Source organism: Paramisgurnus dabryanus, chromosome 23, assembly GCF_030506205.2.
Source record: "Paramisgurnus dabryanus chromosome 23, PD_genome_1.1, whole genome shotgun sequence".
Classification (NCBI taxonomy): Eukaryota; Metazoa; Chordata; class Actinopteri; order Cypriniformes; family Cobitidae; genus Paramisgurnus; species Paramisgurnus dabryanus.
In genome coordinates, this window is record NC_133359.1 from 20,838,441 (window position 1) to 20,863,371 (window position 24,931).

The 24,931-nt window shown below is 38.6% G+C and overlaps 2 protein-coding genes across 4 annotated transcripts; both read right to left on the minus strand.

Annotated features, from left to right (window-relative positions):
- Positions 1–58: 58 nt before the first annotated feature.
- LOC135787819 (catalase) lies at positions 59–6,225 on the minus strand. 2 transcript variants are annotated; one of them, XM_065297724.2, is made up of 13 exons: positions 5,951–6,225; positions 4,773–4,944; positions 4,329–4,439; positions 4,077–4,207; positions 3,887–3,991; positions 3,682–3,807; positions 3,329–3,520; positions 3,054–3,206; positions 2,660–2,798; positions 1,066–1,196; positions 880–987; positions 712–795; positions 59–620 (listed from the first exon to the last, which is right to left on the minus strand). In XM_065297724.2, exons 1-13 carry the CDS (start codon positions 6,011–6,013, stop codon positions 558–560), a joined length of 1,578 nt encoding a protein of 525 aa, XP_065153796.2. In that variant the 5' UTR covers positions 6,014–6,225; the 3' UTR covers positions 59–557. The 2 variants fall into 2 exon arrangements, with proteins under 2 accessions (XP_065153796.2, XP_065153797.2); XM_065297725.2 differs by lacking the exon at positions 5,951–6,225 and adding an exon at positions 5,826–5,939.
- Positions 6,226–8,232: 2,007 nt separating this feature from the next.
- Positions 8,233–24,513, minus strand: syt12 (synaptotagmin XII). Of its 2 annotated transcripts, XM_065297728.2 has the most exons (9): positions 24,212–24,513; positions 19,650–19,755; positions 14,734–14,784; positions 14,460–14,653; positions 12,736–13,113; positions 12,441–12,656; positions 12,203–12,323; positions 11,822–11,955; positions 8,233–9,943 (listed from the first exon to the last, which is right to left on the minus strand). In XM_065297728.2, the coding sequence occupies exons 3-9, from the start codon at positions 14,774–14,776 to the stop codon at positions 9,770–9,772; spliced, it is 1,260 nt and encodes a 419-aa protein (XP_065153800.2). In that variant the 5' UTR covers positions 14,777–14,784; positions 19,650–19,755; positions 24,212–24,513; the 3' UTR covers positions 8,233–9,769. The 2 variants fall into 2 exon arrangements, with proteins under 2 accessions (XP_065153800.2, XP_065153799.2); XM_065297727.2 differs by lacking the exon at positions 19,650–19,755 and having other exon boundaries at positions 24,212–24,509.
- Between the last annotated feature and the right edge of the window lie 418 nt (positions 24,514–24,931).

The following is a 24,931-nucleotide window of genomic DNA, read 5'->3' on the forward strand; positions in this document are numbered from 1 at the left end:
AAAACAAAACAAAAGCAACAAAGCAACCGAGATTTAAAATAAATCCACAACTCAGTCATAGAGATGAGTATTCAAATTTATTAAATTATAAAAATGACAAAAGCTTCACATTCATACACTGAGAACTGAATTATTTCTGGTTAAGGCAAATGGGCTGAAAAATAAACTTCACTTATTCTGCCATTAACTGTAACAGAAAATCAATGTCTTTTATTTAATACTAAATAGTTTTATATGCTAAACTTAACATTTTAACATTTGTGTTAAACATTCACAGCTTCATGGCTATTCCACATTTTGCACAAATCAAATCAGTTGAAATGGACTGAAAAGTCATTCAAACTCAGCTCATGTATGTATTAAAGTATTCAAGGCCTCAAACAGGTTAGATGTTAAACTATTCAGTTGATGCATTGATTACATTTATGCATTTTGCAAACAAATGTATTAAAAGTGACTAACAGTGCATTCCAACTATACATTTTATCAGTATGTATGTTAAGTTTGTATGATTATGTATATCTGATCAGTGTATAGAGATGGGCGGCACTTTGGATTTACATCTTGGAAGCTGCAGCCACAGCAGAAGCTCCACCACGACTATAAACATGAACTGCGTTCTAGACAAACAAAGAATTTAAATAAATACCATGCAATATTACAACAAAAACAATGAAATGTGTGCGACTCATTGTGTGTTTGATTTTTTACCTTCTTTGCCTCAGCGTTGTATTTATCCAGGAGTTTCTGAACACGAGTCCCGTAATCTGAATGAACGGCCATCAGGTTCTGAACCTGCATGAACACAAATGTCAGAGTTTAACATAACTTAATAACCTAAGGTAATAATGACAAAATAATATCATTAATGATCATTACCATGCGCTTTTGAATAAAAAGCTGAGCGTCTTTCAGGTGGCCGGCCATGTTCTGACACAGACGCTCTCGCTCATTTTCATTCAACACCTGAGTGAAGAACGTACGCACCTGCGAAACAGATCAGATTAAGATCATTTAACACATAACAATAAACACAAGGACATCTTTATGTTTCCTCACACATACCTGAGTCACATTATCATCATCTGCGCTGTTGTATCTGCCCACATCAGCGGATACTCCAAATTTTGACTCCATGAAGTGTGCCTGGTGCTCTGGGGCACTGAAGCTGTTGGGGTAGTAGTTAGGAGCTCCCCCTAGAGGACAAACAATGAACTGTTAACATTTCAATATGTGACCTGATCCAGCAAAATGAGTCACAGTGACCCAAATTTCAAAATTGAGATTTTGGTATCAGTGGAAAGAGGAGATAATAAGCTTTCAAATGATATCCTAGTGAAAGTCATACCTTGAATGGTTTTAAAGATATAGACATTTGAATTAAGGTTGTCTGTCTTCTTTTTCCAACTGAAAACCTGAGAAAAACGCCTTTAAAGTTTTTTGCCCCTTTTTTGTAGATATCTTTCAAAATCCATTGCATTTTTAAAGGGATAAACAATTTATTTTACAGCTTAATTTGACCAAAGACATTAATATAAATGCTATTACAGTAAACCAAGAAACAAGCTTATAAATCAAACAGAATGATGTTTATTGAAAATGTGAAGTAAAGGTTTCTGTGATGGTTGGGGTTTGAGTTAGGGGAAGGGAATAGAACATGGAAACCAGAATGTGTGTGTGTGTGTGTGTGTGTGTGTGTTCGCGTGTGTGCGTGTTCGCGTGCGTGTTCGCGTGTGCGCGTGCGTGTTCGCGTGTGCGCGCGCGTGTGAGAGAAAATGAGAGAGACAGAGAGACAAGCAAAAAGAAAACAAATAATGCTTGCCTATGCAATCATATCTTTGTGTAGGCTAGTTAACAATAACAGTGTAAACAATTCAAAAAGGAGTTAAATAGGAGAGTAGTGTGCTGCGAGACTGACAAGAGGATGGCTGGACCAATCAGGTGCCCCGGGGTTTCCCATTGACAAACGATCAGCGTTTATGAAGATTTCTGATTGGCTCTAAAACAACGTGTAACACCATATTTGGAGAGATAGTGACGTTTCAGGGGATCCCCGGAATGCTCGGAGGTGACGAGAGTATTTGAGAAAAGCAATTTCCAGCGGATTAAGTAAAACTGTTTCAACTTTAATAGTCATTTAAACACCTTTACTCAATTATTTGGACTACGAAACTTTGGGAGATTATGTTTTAATGTCTGTTCTTTGAAATTAGCTAAAAATATTTTTTTTGATAATTTCATTGTTTTTCCACATTATCGGCTCATATCTTAAAATAGAACGTTGCGACTTCCGACTCATTTCGCCAGATCGGGTCACATATAGTGAAAAGCTTGGGGCTTAAAGGATTAATGGCAATTATAAACTGCATTAAAACTGTTAAGTATTGGGGTCCATTAAAGTCCATTAAAATGAGAAAAATCCTGGAATGTTTTCCTCAAAAAACATAATTTCTTCTGGACTGAACAAAGAAAGACATCAACATTTTGGATGACATGGTGGTGAGTTAATTATCTGGATTTTTTATTTAAGAAATGGACTAATCCTTTAATCACACTAAGACGAATTCATTAAACACATATCATTTTAGTAAGACCACTCTTTTACATAACCAAAAATGCACAAATGTTGGATTATTTTCCTGTATTGTGAGTCACTCACCCTGGTTGTCATTCAGACACATTGGGCCGTCTCTCTGGTAGTTTCCAACACGGGTGCGGAAAGGACAGTTAACAGGTAACTGGAGGTAATTTGCACCGAGCCGATGGCGATGTGTATCTGGGTAAGAGAAAAGACGCCCCTGGAGCAGAAAACATGAGTCATAATTACTAAATATTAAAGTAGTACTAGTCATTCTGGTAATTGTTATAGTCATAAGCGAGTCATTAATGCTTTAATCTGAAGCAATTTACAGTCATACACTTATTACACAATCATGAACTGAAAACAATGGCAATAGTTTACAACGCATGTATTAAACATTATGAGGATGTTCAATTCCACCCATGACATCTTAAAATACCGTCTAAGTAGTTAGCTCGTTTTAAAAGTGTACCTGCAGCATCTTATCTGGGCTTGGTTCGATGCCAGGCGGCATGTTACTGGGATCAAAGGCGAGCTGCTCAACCTCTGTAAAATAATTCACAGGGTTTCGATTTAACACAAAGCGGCCCACAGGAATCAGAGGGAAATCTTTATGAGACCAGACCTGAAAAACACAAACATTAAACAGTATTAAGGTGTTTTAATTTTCTGGTGGCAAATTCTGAAAATGTGTCATTAAAGATCAAGTTTCCTTGTAAACAATTAGATGTCAGTGCATGACGATACCTTTGTCAAATCAAACGGATTCCACTTCCAGTTCTCGGCCTGCTCAAAGGTCATGACCTGGATGTAGAAGGTCCAGGATGGAAAGTTTCCATCGGCAATGGCGTTGTAGAGATCTCTAATGCCATAATCTGGATCAGTAGATGCCAACTGTGTGGCCTTTTCAACTGGCAAATTCTTAATGCCCTGATTAGTCTAAAAAAACAAGAAAAGGATGTTATAGAGTTTAGCCAGTCAAGACTACCAAAGTAAACGTGACCTAATGTGTCCCATAGCAAAATCCTATTGGTCTACACTTTTGCTTCAGATCGCCCTGTATGATTTTACAAACATATATACATGTACGCAATAGTTACCTTGTAGTGAAATTTGCAGTAAACAGGTTTTCCCTCAGCGTTGACGAGTTTAAAAGTGTGTGATCCGTATCCGTTCATATGACGGTGGCCGTCTGGGATTCCCCGATCACTGAACAGGAAAGACACCTGCACATACATATAACAACATGAACCAGACACTGAATTAAAAATGAGAAAGCAGGTGTGTAAGAGGTTTCAGTCGTACCTGATGTAAAGATTCTGGACGCAGACTCCAGAAATCCCAAACCATATCCGGATCCTTCAAGTGAGTCTGCGGATTACGCTTCTGGGAATGGATGAAGGATGGAAACTACAAACACACACACACACTTAAACTCAGAAACAGATTGTAACATGTAAATATATATTAACTGTGTGTGTGCTGTGTCTCTCACCAACATGGCATCTCTGATGAAGAAGATGGGTGTGTTGTTTCCTGTAAGGTCCCAGTTTCCCTCATCCGTGTAAAACTTGACGGCAAATCCTCGAGGATCTCTCACGGTATCTGCAGACCCAGCTTCACCGGCTACAAAAACACACAAATTTATCAAGCAAAACCCCAGATACAAACTGAAAGCATCCCATCTGCACAAACACATCCTCAGTATCAATCATTTTTCTCTTCACAATATCACACAGGAACACACCTACGGTGGAAAAGCGCACAGCGATGGGTGTCGTCTTTCCCACATGCTCAAACACTTTGGCTTTGCAATAGCGTGTGATGTCATGAGTCACTTCAAAATAACCAAACGCTCCTGTGAATAAACATAAGGATGTATTTAAATATAATATCAGATTATAATGTTTGACATTTTTAATCAGATAGCAAAATAAGTTGTGTATCTGTGTTAAATCTTTATTTGTTGCTATTGAGTGATTCATGAATCATGAACTGAATCAGTCGACTCACTAAAGCAGTTCAGATGACTCATTCAATGAATAAACAACTGTTATGGGATAAAAATGCATTCGTAAGGTGAAACCTAAAGCAGTCTATACTAACTGATTTATAAAGTTATATTTAAAGCTTAAGTTTAAGTTGTTTTAAACTGTATTTTAATAATTAAAAAAATTAAGCATGTACTGGCCTGCTCCTTTAGCATGCACGACTCTCTCTGGGATTCGCTCTCGGTCAAAGTGTGCCATCTCATCAGTGAACACCACGTCCTGCACCAGCAGGGGTCCACGTGGACCGGCTGTCATTACATTTAATTTGTCACCGATCGGGACCCCAGCACCAGTGGTCAGGACGTCTGGCCGCTGAGATAAAACCAAAACATGACAGTGTGACAAAACTGAAACTGATTATAACAATATATATAACAATTCAATATGCAGTCGAAACTCTGTCATAAATGTATTTTATGATTAGTTTACGGTCAGTCTAATAAATCTAATGATTTTTTTAAAAGTGAATTTGATGTCTCTAATGAGCCTAATCCTTGCTAAAAATACAAATGTGAAGAAAATTAATTTAACTTAATTTCCCTCGACTTTGACTGTCTAATGCCCTAAACATGGTGGTTAAATAATCATGACAGATATCTTGTTATCTGGTTAAAGTTCAAGTAGTTTTTGGAAAAACTAGGTGAACTGTCCAGATTACATAAATGGAAAGCCTAAATGTGCGTTATCAGTAAAATAAGTATTTAATTGGTTAAGCGCGATGTCAGTCCTGTCATCAGCCAATCACGTTCGAGAGGAGTTGGTCGAGGGGAGGGATATAACCTTCTTCCGGTTGTTGGGGTGGTTGACCCACAAAACGATAAAGTCTCTCTATCTAAAGCTAAATAATAAACCTTCAAATATTTGCTGCTTGACTTTATTTAATTTCTTAATGCATCCGTTGTTTAAAACAGCCTGTTTGCGTGATCAATGTGCAACGCTACTTCGGATCTGCAGGCTTAAATAATATAAACATGTTTAATGCATAAACGCGTTTCATGCACACATAAAATTACCATTCATGCTTATATAAAACCGTACTTATTTGAAATAAAGTTTTGCACAACATTTCATTGCAGTCGTAATAAATATCTCAACATATCTGAATGAATCATTTTATGGAATTAAGCTAACATTGAATGCTATTTAGTTAGTATCGTTTTGCACATTATAGCTGATGTTTGTGCATTACAAACCTGCGACCTTTGGCACAATTTCTCGATGCACAACACATCCATTAAACAAAAGCATGAAAATAAACGATCTAAAAAACATAGACGTCATGTTAAATATAACAACATGCATGAATTGTGCATCAGACCTGAGAGCCACGACCCTCCTTCCACAGTTTCATCTGATCCGTCGCCTTTTCTCTGTCTGCCATGATGAAAGTAGCTAACGAAGCGCACACACCGAACTACAGGATTGCAGTTTATCTGGGTTGTCTGTACTTGAACTTCAACCCTTATCTGGTCTCCACCTCTTACTCACTGTACTACTGATCCAGCGTCAGTCGTATTTAAATTAAATATGCGGGCGTATTTGTACAGTAGCAGTTCCAGCTAGTGCCTCTGTCACCAACGGGCACGATATTACCAGAAAAACGTGACGTCACCTTTATGAAAGTAAGCCAATTTCTAGTTTATACCCTTGAGGAACGCAAAAAACTTTGTTGCTTGTAAGACTCTACAATGGTGTAAATTATTTAAACTAGTTTAACTCTCTTTATATTTATGTAATGTAACCCACGATATTGTGTACTATTTGCCATATATTGTATATAGTGCTGTGGTTGTGGGGCGGTATTGTTATAATAAGATCCCTTTCTGACATTAGAAGGGGAGCCAAATTTCAATAACCTATTTTTTCCCATGCTTTCAGAGAATGGTTTACTAAAACTAAGTTACTGTGTTGATCTTTTTCACATTTTTTAGGTTGATAGAAGCACTGGAGACCCATTTATAGCACTTAAACATAGAAAAGTCAGATTTTCATGATATGTCCCCTTTAATAAGTGTATGGACTGTAGATCAATTATATATAATATAGGGCTGGGCATAGATTAAAAGATCTAAATTAATCTCATACAAAATAAAAGTAATTTTTTGCATAACATATGAGTTTGTGATGTGTGTAAATATTATGTATATTTAACCACAAACACATATATATACATTTAAGAAATGTTTTATTTATATATCATTTTTGTATTTATATATAAAATGGAATATGTAAAAATATAAATAAATATATGAAGAGTTTTGTTGCAAAACAAGATAAATCCGTTTTTAACATTTTCGTCAAAACATGTTTATTATTATGTTATCATGTTATTGTTTGGTTTTATGGTGCTACTTAGCTGTATTTTTTAAGCTATGAAGGTTTAAATAAAACCAAACCAACTGCAGTTGAATTGATATTAATTGGAATGCACAACCAAAAAACGAGATTTCTGAAAAATTAAAAAAGTTATCTCGTTTTGCAACGAAACTCTTCATATATACACATGTAAATGTTTCTTAAATACAAATTTCTTAAAAAACTTTTTGGAGAGAGTAAGTTGTAGAGTCATCCAATTACATGATTGTAGATGTAATTAGTAACTAGTAATTCTTTTTTTTTTTTTTTTTTTTGAGTAACTTACCCAACACTGCTCAGGAACAACTTTCAGGCTTAGTGATTTTACCTAATAAAAGTTTAATATTTGTATATACTCAAGATGTCTTCATTCTCTACCCACTTTCACTCGCCCTACTGATGTCACCTCAGGTGTAAAGTTAAAGGAAAACACCACCGTTTTTCAATATTTTAATATGTTCTTACCACCACTTAGATGAATCAATACATCCCTATCTTTTTTCAATGCGTGCACTTCATCTTTGTACAGCGCTTCGTGAATGTGTTAGCATTTAGCCTAGCCCCATTCATTTCTATGGCTCCAAACAAAAGTTTTATTTTTTGCCTCCATACTTACTTGTGTAACTACTCATGTAACAGTCTTTAAATAGGGAAAACATGGAAGTGTTTGGTGGCTTCTAAATTCATCACTGTTTGGAGCATAGGAATGAATAGGGTTAGGCTAAATGTAGGGCTGTGCAAAAAATCGACTGCGATTATCATGCGCGTGTCATCAGTAAAGCCGGTTTCCGTGATTAGAAGTAAATCGCCATCAGCTGCTTTCAGATGGAGCAGCATTTGTTACACAGACCCGTAGTTCACGGAGAAGCTAGGCAAAATCGCATAGAAAATCGGAATCGATTTTCCTCGATTATGAACCCGATTTTGCCTAGCTTCTCGGTGAACTACGGGTCTGTTTAATAAATGCCGCTCCATCTGAAAGCAGCTGATGGCGATTTAATACTAATCACCGAACCGGCTTTACTGATGACACGCGCATGATAATCGCAGTCGATTTTTTGCACAGCCCTAGCTAAATGCTAACACATTCATGAGGCGTTGTACAAAGATTAAAAGTGCACGCATTGAAAAAAGATCTAAGTTGATGTAAGAACAAAGTAAAATATTGAAAACTCTGGTGTTTTCCTTTAAGTTTGTGAAAATTTCTAGGTTAACCTGAACAAGAAAATAACATTTCACATCACATGAAACAAATCACACAAAGCTTCTTTTATTTAAACAACTCATTTGATTGCAATATGTTGTACATCACACTTGCATGCATTGTAAAGTATATCATTCTTTAAATTGTTAAAGTTCACCATCATTAGATGTCCACTGCAAATGGAAATATTGCTTTTATTAGAGTGAATTTGGCACAGAATTGTAATGGTACGCATTAAATATTGTTAGTAGTAAAAATGAACCAGCATGTGCTGCACTTTATCACAGAAAATGAATCATGACTGCAAGAAACTCTACTACAAAATGTGTTTGATGTAATATGATGTGAGTTGGCATGAAGTTTGTACATTCTGTCATCAGAGATGTAATTATTGCAGAAATCTGATTATTTTTTATTTATTTTCTGTTTTACCAAAGAAAAGATGAAATATGTAAATATGAATGGTTGTGGTAGGAGTAACGTGTTACAAAGTACAAAACTACAAAGTACGTGTTTCTTGTAATGAAGTAATGGAAAAGACGAGGCTACTCTGTTTTTTGATAATCCAGTGAAAACTGTCACAATATTGTACATCATTTTGTAGTTACTAGCGCTACATGGTTTTAATATAATATATTGTTTAATTAAATAACTATATGTAACATCCAACAATATATATTTTGGTAAAAATGATTGCACTTCTTTTTATTTAGATAACACCTTAACAAAATGTGTGCAACAGGTAAATACTTTATAGTTTCAACACTTAAAATCTTACAGTAAATAATCAGGGCAAAAACATCCTTCAATTGCACTAAACAGCATTTTACATTAAATAAATCTGATCAAAGTTGGATTTTAGAAATGAAGTACCTATGTGACTGCTGTTCAAAGTAACCAGTAGACTAATCCTATAACAACTTAAACATAATCAGTAATATCATACTTTTTTTTCTAAACGTCACCTAGTTGTTGAATGCATTATCTTAAGTTCATGATAGTTTAGTGCTTTGATTTTAAATGACATCAAAGCCAATATGGGAAACAAAAATATCTCCAACAACTCAATGCTGCACATGATGTGGCTCAATGGTGCCACCATTAGGCTAATAAGTGTAATTACACTTGCCTGAGAAAAGGGATAGATAACCCCAAGGTTGTTGTTAGTATGCCTTAACTTTATCAAGCCGGGAAAATAAAACTATTCACCCCTCCAAAAAGTATTTATAGCTAAACATGTCATTCTTTATATGTTTTAAATGTCTAGCGCAACAAAATGTGGCTACGGCTATTCGCATCTCTTATACGCTCCCAGACGATCAGCCACCCTGTTATCAATATGTACAAATGGATTTAACCTGGATAATAAAACCTGGATTTCATAGACCCTTCCAGGAGTCATCCTGAGCCACTTAAATTCTCTTTTATAGACCCATCTGTCCCTATCTGCAGTGTGTGCGACCAGACTGCTGTTTTCGGGACTCAACTTTGTTCTCAGCATATTCAAACGTCTTCACTGCTACGACTGCTTGACAGTAGGCACCATGCAGACGAGAGTCAGAGGTTAGGGGTCATGAATTAGGTCCTCCGGAGCGGGTGCCACATTGAAACTGGTTTTCGCAGTGTGGCAAGCATCTGGTTCCAGTGAGTTATTCCCATTCCACTGGCTTCTGGTCCGATGATCACGTGACCTATGTTTTCACCTCGCCCGTCCTCTGTGCTCTCAGCGACGGTCACTCTCAAAGACAGATCCTGAAAAAATATCATGTCTTACAATGAAGAGCAAACAAATATAGACGTGACCCTGTCTGTGAAATCCGGGCTCAGAATCTATGATGAGATAAGGATGGGCGGGCAGGCAGGCAGGCAGACAGACAGACAGACACAGATGAATGGATAACCAGACAGACAGGAAGACAGACAAATGGACGGACAGACAAAAATAGGCAGACTGATGAAGTAATAGACAGACAGACAGGCAGACAGATTGACGGGTGGACAGACAGACTGGAAGGCAGACAGGATAGACAGACAGATAGATGGATGGGTAGACAGACAGACAGATGAGCAAAAAGACAGGAAGGTAGATAGATAGACAGATGGATGGACAGACAAACATAAATACATACAGGCAGATAGATGTTGAATGGATGGAAAGATTGATGGATGGATGATAGACAGACAGATGGGCAAACAGACAGGAAAGTAGACAGACAGATGACAGACCGGCAGACAAATGGATGGAGGATGGACAGACAGACACAGATTAATGGATTGACAGACAGACAGACGAAAAATAGCCAGACAGGAAGGTAGACGAACAAATGGACGGAGGAGGGACAGGCAAAAATAGGCAGACAGATTGACAGGTGAAAAGAGAGACAGGAAGGCAGTCAGACGGACAAAGAGATAGATGGACGGATGGGCAGACAGTCAGACATGAAGGCAGACCAACAGACGGAAAGTCAGACAGACAGCGGACGGATGCACAGACAGACAGAAAGATAGATAAATGGACGGATGGGCAGGCAGTCAGACAGACAGACAGACAGACTAAAAGCCAGACAGACAGCGGACGGATGCACAGACAGACAGAAAGATAGATAGATGGACGGATGGGCAGACAGGAAAGGCAGACAGACAGACAGACAGAGAGATAGATGGACGGATGGGCAGACAGACAGGAGGGCAGACAGACAGACAGAGAGATAGATGGACGGATGGGCAGACGGGAAGGCAGACAGACAGACAGACAGACAGACAGATAGTTGGACGGATGGGCAGACAGGAAGGCAGACAGAAAGATGGACAGGCAGACAGACATGAGGGCAGACAGACAGACTAAAAGCCAGACAGACGGGGGACGGATGCACAGACAGACAGAAAGATAGAGAGATGGACGGATGGGCAGACAGACAGGAAGCAGACAGACAGACAGAGAGATAGATAGATGGATGGATGGGCAGACAGGAAGGCAGACAGACAGACAGACAGACAGACAAGAGAGATAGATGGACGGATGAGAAGACAGGAAAGGCAGACAGACAGACAGAGAGATAGACAGACAGATGGGCAGACAGGAAAGGCAGACAGACAGACAGACAGAGATATAGATGGACGAATGGGCAGACAGACAGGAAGGCAGGCAGAGATATAGATGGATGGATGGGCAGACAGGAAGGCAGACAGACAGACAGACAGACAGAGATATAGATGGACGAATGGGCAGACAGACAGGAAGGCAGGCAGGCAGGCAGACAGACAGATAGATGGAGGGACGGGCAGACAGATAGAAAAACAGACATGAAGGCAGACCGACAGACAGACAGAGATATAGATGGACGGATGGACGAGCAGACAGATAGAAAAACAGACATGAAGGCAGACCGACAGACAGACGACAGATGCACAGACAGACAGGAAGGCAGACAGACAGAAAGATAGATAGATGGACGGATGGGCAGACAGGAAGGCAGACAGACAGATAGTTGCTGAATGGATGGATGGATGATAGACAGACAGATGGACACACAGAGAGATATAAAGGAACGCAGGAAGGATGTATGGATGACAGAGAGATAGATGGATGGACAGACAGACAGAAAGAAAGACATATGGATAGATAGTCACCTGCAGAACGATTGCAGGCACAGAGAAGATCATGGCCTCATTAAAGATGGGGTTTGTATCGTCTCTTTTTATGGAGGTTTTCTTTTTACTGATCTTTCTGCCGTCCTGGAGCAAGTAGACTTTAACAAACGGATCTGTTGACAGGGAAGAAAGAGAAAGCTCTTCATGAGTGCATGTTTTTGGATTTATCCATTAATCAAATTCCTCCTTGTAAGATTTTTGTAAACAGGAAACATTGGGAACATTATTCCGTTTTATTTTTTTTTAACTTTTTGCATTTTAGTAATTTCCTCATTTCAATGCCTCATATCTATCAAAACAGACCTCAATCTTCTTAAATCTTTATAAACTAAAAAAAACCTCAGATCAGTACAGACACACCTGCTGTAGTCTTTCCATTGCTCCAGACCAGATTCTTTGCTTTGGCCACGACCACAGTGAGTCGCTCTGCAGTGGGCAAATAACTTAAAGATAACAGTATTTCACCAACAGCGTCCACGGCCTGAGCAAAACCAGACAGAAAACATAAGCGTGTCACACCTACAGCCCAAATCTTTAACAAGACAACAGCGCAGGACATCACATTAGATGTTCATTCACTTCAATTAGTTCATGGCACCTTGTTGATGTCCTGGAGGTAAAGCCAGGCATTAAACGGCCGGACTGAAAGATCCAGATCTGACAGCTTAAGTTCAGCCACGCCAGCACTGATGTTTCTTTCATCTGAATCCACGCCGAAAGCCGAGAACCTCAGACTGTTCTCGTCCAGATTCACCGAGTCTGACGGGATAGAGAAGCGCTCATCAAACATCACGGTGAAGGCGTTTCTTTGAACCTGCAACCGAAAGTGAATTAGACATCAAATCAATGGGCATATTGGTTTTACGTGAATATGCAAATAAGAAGTTTAATACCTGTGTGGCCCCCAGGCTGATCTGCTGAGGAACCAGCATGACGCTGATGTAGCACCCAGGAAAGTTCTCCTCCTCTTTCTCCAGCAGGTCTTTACCCTGGTGCAGCGAGACGAGCAGAACCGAGTTTCGAGAGTCCAGCTCCAGCGTGATCTCCAGCTGGCCCACCGTGAAGTCGTGTCCGAAGGTTTGAGCGACGGACGAGATGGAACACAGAGATTCGGAGGACATGGATCGATTCAGGGTGCCGCTGGGATCCAGCTCTCGACTCATCAGCTCCAGCGTTCCCAGCTCTCGAAACCCGTCGGGGGTATCCAACAGCTGGAAACTCGGTTTTCGACTCGCTGACGACACTCTCCGCTGGTTGTTAGCTGCGACACGCTACGTGGGACAAAACAGATGGTGCCCAGATGGTTAGTAAGCTGGATAAGAAGAAGCTTTCCAATGAAGTTTAATTAACATTAACTGATTTCTCCAATCTCAGTTTTACATGCATAAACAAATATGATTACGCCATCTGACACTGTCGCTCTGTAGTTATTTTTAGCAATAACATTTTAGTAAAATTATCGATTATGAATACAGTATATAGAGGTAGCTATGTGATACATTAGTACAGTGGTTTTCAAACTGGGGGCCGCAAGATGGTGCCAGGGGGGCCCCAGTTTTATGACATTTTATGAAATACATTAATTTATCATGAATTCTGTGTAATTAAACCTAAAAAAAATAAGGCTACTAACCAAAAGCACTACTTTTTTGTATAATTTAATGTTTTTTTTATTAAAATGTTGAGTTTTAGAACAGTTTTTTGTCACAAATTTTCTTTGGGGGGCCGCGAAGGAATGCACCGTACACAAGGGGGGCCGCACGCTGAAAACATTTGGGAACCACTGCATTAGTAAATCATTTTAAAGGCACACTCCATTTGACCATTTTGGGATCCATTCAGCTGATCTCCGGGTCTGGCGGTACCACTTTTAGCATAGCTTAGCATAATCTATTGAATCTGATTAGACCATTAGCATCGCGCTAAAAAATGACCAAAGAGTTTCAATACTTTTCCTATTTAAAACTTGACTCTTCTGTAGTTACATCGTGTACTAAGATCGACAGGAAATGAAAATTGCGATTTTCTAGGCAGATACGGCTAGGAACTATACTCTCATTCTGGCGTAATAATCAAGGACTTTGCTGCCGTAACATGGCTGCAGGAGGCGCAATGATATTACGCAGCGCCTGAAAATAGTCCCCTGCTATTGAACGTTACCAAGGGGACTATTTTCAGGCGCTGCGTAATATCATTGCGCCTCCTGCAGCCATTTTTTTTCTTTTTTAGCACAATGCTAATGGTCTAATCAGATTTAATGAATTGTGCTAAGCTATGCTAAAAGTGGTACAGCCAGACCTGGAGATCAGCTGAATGGATTCCAACACGGTAAAAATCAAATGTTTAACTCTAGTGGAGCTGGGAAATTAGCATATTTTAAAACATTTGGAGTGTCCCTTTAATCTGTAAACCTGTCTGTGATGTCAGAGACACATTCTCTGGCATTAAAGTTTATTATAAAATACACATATGAATACAGAGAATGAGGAATAGAGCATTTTTATATGCTGACCTTATTGCTGCGAAGTAAATTTAATCTGTCCATGTAAAATAAAATAAAAAAGTAGGTAGGAATGCTAAGACAGAAACTATTACAGATAAGGCTGATCTTTTTTACCTTCTGTCTGATCTCTGAGTGGGAGGAGCCATATTTTTCCTGCAGGTATCGGTAGTTGAAGTTGGGAAATGGAGAGGGAGCCGGGAAGGAGCCGGATTTAAATAATTTCCACAGATTCACTATAACCACGGCAAACAGAAGCAAGAACCCAAACGCATACAAACACACCTCCCATCCAGGAGGATCAAGTACCACTGAAAAACAAACACACAGTTTAATTGAACTTAAGGGCTCGTATCAAAACTATCATCACACATGAAATTATTCTGCTTACCGCTCAGATGATATTCTGAAATATTCTGACCATGCACAGACATACTGCCACCTAAAACACACAACATGTTCACTTTTACGACACATTAAACTAAAGTATCATAGACATACTGTATGTATTGCAAATATTGTGTGATAAAGATGTTTGCCCATGCTAAGGCTAAATGCCACTTAGTTAAAGGAATATTCCATTTTCTTAAAAGAAAAATCCAGATAATTTACTCACCACCATGTCATCCAAAATGTTGATGTCTTTCTTTGATCAGTCGAGAAGAAATTATGTTTTTTGAGGAAAACATTGCAGGATTTTTCTCATTTTAATGGACTTTAATAGACACCAACAATTAACACTTAACTCAACACTTAACAGTTTTATTCAACGGAGTTTCAAAGGACTATAAACGATCCCAAACGATGCATAAGGGTCTTATCTAGCAAAACGATTGTCATTTTTGACAATAAAAATAACAAATATACACTTTTAAAGCACAACTTCTCGTTAAGATCCGGTCGTCATGCGCTAGCGTGACCCCATGCAATACGTCATGACGTCAAGAGGTCACAGAGGATGAACGCGAAACTCCGCTCCAGTGTTTACAAGTGTGTTGAAAGAGCACCGTTCCTACGTTGTTGTATGTCAACTGATACTAATTAATGTCTTTGTGGCAGTTTATTGTTTACAATGGTCCGCAAATGTGCGTTTTATATATGTAACACGTGACCTCCCTACGGCACTACGCATATACGTTAGGTCGCGCTGGACCGGACCTAAACGAAAGGTTGTGCTTTAAAAGTGTATATTTGTTATTTTTCTTGTCAAAAATGACAATCGTTTTGCTAGATAAGACCCTTATGCCTCGTTTGGGATCGTTTAGAGTCCTTTGAAACTCCGTTGAAAAAAACTGTTATGTGTTGAGTTAAGTGTTAATTGTTGGTGTCCATTAAAGTCCATTAAAATGAGAAAAATCCTGCAATGTTTTCCTCAAAAAACATAATTTCATCTCGACTGAACAAAGAAAGACATCAACATTTTGGATGACATTGTGGTGAGTAAATTATCTGGATTTTTCTTTTAAGAAAATTGAATATTCCTTTAACAGTACTATAACTGATGGTATCAGGTAGTAATTCTAATGCACTAACATGGTATTTCTATGTCATAAATCATAGTAATATAATAGTCCCTTGTGGCAAATAACCTTAATGATCTGATTTTATTTTCTTTCTTTGACACCTATGTTGTCTAATAAGAAGTGCTACAGAACTGTTTTATAATCTTCTTCTTTGGTAGAAACTATGGATACCACAGTACATTTCTGTAAGGATAATGACGCAGTAAGTGTTATACTGGATTTCATAGCACACAGAGAAAGAGAGGAAGTATCAAGTTAGGTCTAAAAGTAAACACGGTGAGAGGCGTACAGTACAGTGTATGCTGTGAGTCAGTCGAGACTTTTGGATAATCAGATAAGAGTTGTGCACAGATTATGACAAACCAGACAATTATAACATCTAGAACAGCCCACACACAGAGAGAGACTCAAATACATAAAACACACAAAAACAAATTAACAGATTCACACAAAAACAGAAATTCAAACAGACTCATAAACACACACATATACTCACACAAACACAGATTCATACAAACAGATACAAAGTCACACACATACAGACTTACACAGAGACACGCACCTGCGCACACACACAGATAAGACTTACACGCACACACCCACACACACAGACAGACAGAGACTCACACACACACACACACACACACACACACACAGACGTACACACACGTGCGCACACACACACGTACACATGTGCACACACGGATAGACTTACACACGCACACACCCACACACACACAAACAGACAGAGACTTACACACAGACACACACACACGCAGACTTGCGCCTGCACAGACTTACACACATGTGCGCACACACACACGTACACACGCACACACACGGATAGACTTACACACCCACAAACACACCCAGAGAATCACACATGCATGCACAAACACACATACTGACTTACACACACGTGCGCACATACACACACACACACAGACTCGCGCATATACACAGACACACACACACACACAGACTCACTTAGACAAAACACTCACAAATGTACAAATGTGCTCACAGACTTTAAAACACACAGAGATTTAAAACACACAAATAGACTCACACAAACAGACACACAAAAACACAAATTCAAACAGACTCAACAACAAACATATATACAGTCTTGTTCAAAATAATAGCAGTACAATGTGACTAACCAGAATAATCAAGGTTTTTAGTATATTTTTTATTGCTACGTGGCAAACAAGTTACCAGTAGGTTCAGTAGATTCTCAGAAAACAAATGAGACCCAGCATTCATGATATGCACGCTCTTAAGGCTGTGCAATTGGGCAAGTAGTTGAATTAGTTGAAAGGGGTGTGTTCAAAAAAATAGCAGTGTGGCATTCAATCACTGAGGTCATCAATTTTGTGAAGAAACAGGTGTGAATCAGGTGGCCCCTATTTAAGGATGAAGCCAACACTTGTTGAACCTGCATTTGAAAGCTGAGGAAAATGGGTCGTTCAAGACATTGTTCAGAAGAACAGTGTACTTTGATTAAAAAGTTGATTGGAGAGGGGAAAACCTATAAAGAGGTGCAAAAAACGATAGGCTGTTCAGCTAAAATGATCTCCAATGCTTTAAAATGGAGAGAAAAACCAGAGAGACGTGGAAGAAAACGGAAGACAACCATCGAAATGGATAGAAGAATAACCAGAATGGCAAAGGCTCAGCCAATGATCACCTCCAGGATGATCAAAGACAGTCTGGAGTTACCTGTAAGTACTGTGACAGTTAGAAGACGTCTGTGTGGAGCTAATCTATTTTCAAGAATCCCCCGCAAAGTCCCTCTGTTAAAAAAAAGGCATGTGCAGAAGAGGTTACAATTTGCCAAAGAACACATCAACTGGCCTAAAGAGAAATGGAGGAACATTTTGTGGACTGATGAGAGTAAAATTTTTCTTTTTGGGTCCAAGGGCCACAGGCAGTTTGTGAGACGACCCCCAAACTCTGAATTCAAGCCACAGTACACAGTGAAGACAGTGAAGCATGGAGCATGATATGGGCATGTTTCTCCTACTATGGTGTTGGGCCTATTTATCGCATACCAGGAATCATGGATCAGTTTGCATATGTTAAAATACTTGAAGAGGTCATGTTGCCCTATGCTGAAGAGGACATGCCCTTGAAATGGTTGTTTCAACAAGACAATGACCCAAAACACACTAGTAAACGGGCAAAGTCTTGGTTCCAAACCAACAAAATTAATGTTATGGAGTGGCCAGCCCAATCTCCAGACCTTAATCCAATTGAGAACTTGTGGGGTGATATCAAAAATGCTGTTTCTGAAGCAAAACCAAGAAATGTGAATGAATTGTGGAATGTTGTTAAAGAATCATGGAGTGGAATAACAGCTGAGAGGTGCCACAAGTTGGTTGACTCCATGCCACACAGATGTTAAGCAGTTTTAAAAAACTGTGGTCATACAACTAAATATTAGTTTAGTGATTCACAGGATTGCTAAATCCCAGAAAAAAAAATGTTTGTACAAAATAGTTTTGAGTTTGTACAGTCAAAGGTAGACACTGCTATTTTTTTTAACACACCCCTTTCAACTAATTGCCCAATTGCAAGAGCGTGCATATCATGAATGCTGGGTCTTTTTTGTTTTCTGAGAATCTACTGAACCTACTGGTAACTTGTTTGCCACGTAGCAATAAAAAATATACTAAAAACCTTGATTATTCTGGTTAGTCACATTGTACTGCTATTATTTTGAACAAGACTGTACTTACACACACACAGATTCACACAAACAGACACAAACCCACACCCACACACACACACACACACACACACACACACACACACGGTTGTGAGCATTGAATCTGTATTGTTTATTTTGTGCATGTAACTTTAATAATCACGTGTTGAAGGCAAGCTGTCAGTAAAGCCAACATAATTTGTCTACAGCTACTGTGTGTGTGTGTGTGTGTGTGTGTGTGTGTTTGTGTAATAACCACAGGAACACAGATGGATGCACACACAGAGCTTGGAACGCAGAACACTGCGATGCTGTCTGTACAGTGAAGCCAATATCCAAAAATATAAACCTTCATCACCTGATAAAACACTGAATTGTGAAGCAGAAAACCAAAGAGTTAAACTCTGGGTTCCTAGGATATCCGAGTCTGATTTATAGGTCAGACAACACCGCCCCCCCCCCCCCGCCGCCCCCAAAATAAAAATATTGTCACGCTCTACAGTAAAACAGTAAACCCTGTTTACTACTCCAATTGACCTATGGGTAAGCCACACCCCCTTCACTCACTCAACGTAACCCAGCCTTTAGGGAAACCTAGCGTCAGAGTTGCATGAACCCCATGCACACCATTTTAAACTTAAAATGCCAAGAAAAAACATAAAAACGAATAAAAACTGACTAACTGCAATGCATTTCAATGGACGTGTAAACAGAGAATGTCCGAGTGTATTGGGTTAGCAAAGCACACTGTGATTCGCGTTTGGGGGCGTGGCTTAGCCATTGGTCAATTCTGTACTCCTTCAAAAAAAACATAAAGGTTGACACATTAGGCCAAAGTTTTCAATTAAAGTAAATAGGAATTGTCCAAACTCTTATTTCGAGGAAATGCAAGGCATTCTTCTGCAAAAAAAAAACAAATTTACATTTTAGTCTGTTCCTCACAGAAAAACAACATATGGCCAGACAGACGACTTGCAGTATGGTGACTACTTTATGATGTGCTTTCAATTTTCTCAATCCCTGTGAAAAGTGAATAAATTCTTATCTTACAGACCCAGAGGTCTCATTTCAAACCTGGTGTGCATCCAAGAACGCATTATCTAAATGCCAAGTTCAGTCATGAAAGCCTTCCATGCGTCTGATTGGTTCTCATAAAGCTGGCAGAGTTGTCATGATTGAACTGAAAGCAGAAAACCTAGAAAGTCAAATGAGTTTTGTAATCTACTTGCAAACCAACAAGGTCTGAAACAACAGCGGCCTGTAACGACACAAGCGCTTGCTGGAAACCATGTGGACTAAATCACAAGAACTAATGAAGATGCTTTGAACCATCGGGACGCACTAATAATTCACTAATGATTATTTTCCACCGGACAGCAGCGCATTCAGAGGAGATGAAATATTGGCTCTTGTACAACGGGTGGAGAAACGGTGGGGGGGGGGGGGGGTGAAGGCTGCACTGTCAGCTTCTTCACATACAGGACTGAAAGAAACCAATGCTAATAAATCAACAGTGCTTTTAATCTCACAATGACTCATAATAACACTTTCACAAGACAAAAGCAGAAAGAAAGAAAAACACAAAGTCTCGCTGGAAATATCTCTGGGTTTACAGCGTTAAAAGACACACAACTGATGCACAACAAAGTGAGACACTACATTGACAACACCACTACAGACTGATACACAAAACATGAACAGCAGACTTACAACACAGCACAACACACAGCTTAAGATGCAACACACAACAGTACACTTACAGCAAAGCATGAATAACCACACAGAAACACAAAACTGATGCAAAAATAGGCACAAAAGATGGACAACTAACAGACACAACACAACAAAAAAAAATGTACAACAGACATCAACACAAATCAGACACAAAGCAACAGAGCACAACAACACACATAAACAATATACAACAGAGTACAGTATGTAGACTTACAACAGAGCACAACACACACAACAGACAAATGATAAACACAAAACTGATGCACAACAAAACAAGAGAGAATAAAATACACACAGATCACACAAACATGCCAAAGAAAATACATTAAAAAACTCAACAGAACACCACAAACACAGACAAAAGACACACATAACACAACACACAACAGAGTATACTATGTACGACACACAATTATAAACACATAAGAGATCACACAACATGAAAAAGAAGATATATAAAAAAACTCAACAGAACACAATAAACACAGACAGGAGACACACATAAAACAACACATAACATAAGAGAGTACAATATGTACAACACACAATTATTAACACAAAGACACAAGAGATCACACAACATGCAAAGGAAGATACACAAACAACTCAACAGAACACCACAACAAACACAGACAAAAGACACACATAAAACAACACACAACAGAGTACAATATGTACATCACACACAATTATTAACACACAGACAGAAGAGATCACACAACATGCAAAGCAAGATACATATAAAACTCAATAGAACACAACAGACACAGACAGAAGACACACATAAAACAACACATAACATAAGAGAGTACAATATGTACAACACACAATTATTAACACACAGACACAAGAGATCACACAACATGCAAATGAAGATACATAAAAAACTCAATAGAGCACAACAAACACAGACAAAAGACACACATAAAACAACACACAACAGAGTACAATATGTACATCACACACAATTATTAACACACAGACAGAAGAGATCACACAACATGCAAAGCAAGATACATATAAAACTCAATAGAACACAACAGACACAGACAGAAGACACACATAAAACAACACATAACATAAGAGAGTACAATATGTACAACACACAATTATTAACACACAGACACAAGAGATCACACAACATGCAAATGAAGATACATAAAAAACTCAATAGAGCACAACAAACACAGACAAAAGACACACATAAAACACCACACAACAGAGTACAATATGTACAACACACACAATTATTAACACATAGACACACAGCAGATCACACAACATGCAAAAGAAAATACATAAAAAAACTCAACAGAACACCACAAACACAGACAAAAGACACACAAAACCACACACATCAGAAGACCACAAACACAGACAAAAGACACACATAAAACAACACACAACAGAGTACAATATGTACGATACACACAATTATAAACACATAGACAAATGAGATAAAAAAAAAAACATGCAAAGGAAGATACATATAAAACTCAACAGAACACAACAAACACAGACAAAAGACACACAACAGAGTACAATATGTAAAACACACAATTATTAACACACAGACACAAGAGATCACACAACATGCAAAAGAAGATAAATAAAAAAACTCAACAGAACCACAACAAACACAGACAGAAGACACACAAAACAACACAAAACAGAACACCACAAACACAGACAGAAGACACAGATATAAACAACACACAACAAAGTACAATATGTACAACACACAATTATTAACACACAGACACAAGAGATCACACAACATGCAAATGAAGATACATAAAAAAAACTCAACAGAACCACAACAAACACAGACAGAAGACACACAAAACAACACAAAACAGAACACCACAAACACAGACAAAAGACACACATAAAACAACACACAACAGAGTACAATATGTACAACACACAGTTATTAACACAAAGACACAAGAGATCATACAACATGCAAATGAAGATACATAAAAATACTCAACAGAACCACAACAAACACAGACAGAAGACACACAAAACAAAACACAACAAAGACAGACAGAAGACACACATAAAACACCACACAACAGAGTACAATATTTACACTTACCCAGAGCACAACACACACAACAGATTATTAAAACAAAGACACAAGAGATAAAAAAACATGCAAAAGAAGATACATAAAAAACCCAACAGAGCACAACACAAACAAAAGACACATAAAACAACACAAAACAGATGCAAAACAAACAACACAGAGTGACACACAAAAGATGTACAGCAAACATCCACAAACATCAGATAAGCACCACACAGCCACAAAGACAATACACAACAGAGCACAGTATGTACACTTACAACAGAGCAAAACACACACAACAGATTATTAACACACAGACACAAACAAAAGACGCACAAACACACACACACACACACACACACACACACACACACACACACACACACACACACACACACACACACACAACAGATGTACTAACAGACACAACAGACAAATTATTAGGACACAGACACACAAACTGATGCACAACACACACACAACACTGATGCACAACAAAGAACTTACAGCAGACTTACAACAGACATTCACACAAATCAGACACAAAGCAACAGAGCACAACACCAAAAACATAAACAATACAAAACAGAGTAAAGTATGCACACTTACAACAGGCACAACACACACAACAGGTGATTAACACACATACACACAAAACTGATGCACAACAAAACAGAATAAAAGGAACACAACACAAGTACCAGACACACAGCAGATCACACAACATGCAAAAGAAGATACACAAAAAACTCAAGAGAGCACAACACAGACAGAAGACACACATAAAACAACAAAACAGATACATAACAAACAACAACAACACAGAGTGACACACAAAAGATGTACATCAGACTTACAACAGACTGCAACTGAGCACAACACAAATTAACATAAACAATACACAACAGAGCACAACACACACAACAGACAAATGATAAACACACACACACACAAAATTGAAACACAGCAGAGGTACAACTAACACACAACACAAAACAGAAGCACAACAAACACACAACAGAGTAGAGTATGTACACTTAGGACAAAAGCACAACACACACAACAGACAAATGATAAACACACAGACACACAAAACTTATGTACAACTAATACACCACAACACAAATCAGATGCAAAACAATGTTGCATAATGCAAAACATGCACACTGGATAAAAAACAGATATCACAACAAATCAAGCACACAACACACAACCATATCATCACAAAAACTGAATAAAGTATGTGTACCTTAACCGAGCACAACACACATTTCAAACACACAGACACACAAATCTCATTGCAGAAAAAAGCTGAACAGGTGCACAACAGCTAACAAACACAACACAGATGTACAACAAAACATAAACAGTAGACTTACAACAAAAATCATACACACAGACAAGTAAACAACACAACATATGCAATAACAACACACTTTTCATTGCTGTAGTTTAAGGGTCTGCAGACAGTGTGTTTTATTTGACCCTTGGGAGTTAAATTAATGCCCCCCATCAGAGAGGCTCATAACGGTGACCATGACAACCACACGGGCCGCGGGCACGCGCACTGCATCAGCACGTGAACGGGCCGAACTTAATCTCCAGAAATAAATGACAACATTACACATTGACCACCTGGCACGCATTTCTAAGAGAAATTACAGATAATTGTTAATAAAAGCAACTCAGATAATCATGTTAATATATCATCTAAAAATATTGACGGCATAACGATAATACAATATGACACAATGATATCGCGGTAACACGAACAAACATAACAGGTTGACAAACACATGTGGTTATGAGTTCTTATGTCTGTCCTTACCTTTAGGAGTCTCTGTTTCTCCCTCTCGTGCTCATGCAGACTTTCATCCATCAATTATCATGCACTAACGCATCAGACGAGTGTGCACGATCCGATTACATCTGACGGGTGCGCCTGCGTGTGCGGTCGGGTCAAATCAGATATGTGTTTTTAGATCTCAAGTGTGTGTGTTTTCCGCTGCGCATGATGATGAAGATGAGAATGCAGGAGTCCCACCCCTGCAATGCAACTTCAGCACCAATACACAAGCGCACGCACGCACACACACCCGGGAGCGCGCGCAGACAAATCCACAATTAATCTAATTGCAAGTAAAACGACGCGCGCTGCAAAAAAGCCGAATTTTGGTAGATGGCCCTGCATCAATAGTATTTTACTTAATTACTACACAAAACTGAAAACTATTTAAAATGATTCAACAGTAAAATTAATTTGAAAAATAAATGTTACAGAACAGTGATGTTAAAATGTAATAAATGCAGGGTCCTAGAGACATTTAGAGCTGGACTATTTTTTTCTGCTAAACTTACTAGTTAACACTGAGCTGCTGATGTTGCAGAATCTGACAAAAATTGGCCGTTTTGCGTTGTCCCCATAATGTCCTATAATACACCCCTACACGTTTCTCTGGAATACTTGATTCTAATTGGTTATTCCCTGACAATATCATTAAAAACTGATAACAGGCCCCTCATCCGTGACGGTAGATTAAATGTTAGG

Excerpts from the sequence above, each read along its gene's own strand:
- syt12 (XM_065297728.2), bottom strand. The coding sequence starts at position 14,776 with ATGTCTGTGCATGGTCAGAATATTTCAGAATATCATCTGAGCG. Across the intron at positions 14,654-14,733 it reads TTCAGAATATCATCTGAGCG|TGGTACTTGATCCTCCTGGA; the intron begins GTAAGCAGAATA and ends TTTGTTTTTCAG. Across the intron at positions 12,324-12,440 it reads ACCTCCAGGACATCAACAAG|GCCGTGGACGCTGTTGGTGA; the intron begins GTGCCATGAACT and ends GGTTTTGCTCAG.
- LOC135787819 (XM_065297724.2), bottom strand. The coding sequence starts at position 6,013 with ATGGCAGACAGAGAAAAGGCGACGGATCAGATGAAACTGTGGAAGGAG. Across the intron at positions 3,808-3,886 it reads GTCCAGAATCTTTACATCAG|GTGTCTTTCCTGTTCAGTGA; the intron begins GTACGACTGAAA and ends ATGTATGTGCAG. Across the intron at positions 2,799-3,053 it reads GCCCAGATAAGATGCTGCAG|GGGCGTCTTTTCTCTTACCC; the intron begins GTACACTTTTAA and ends TTTCTGCTCCAG.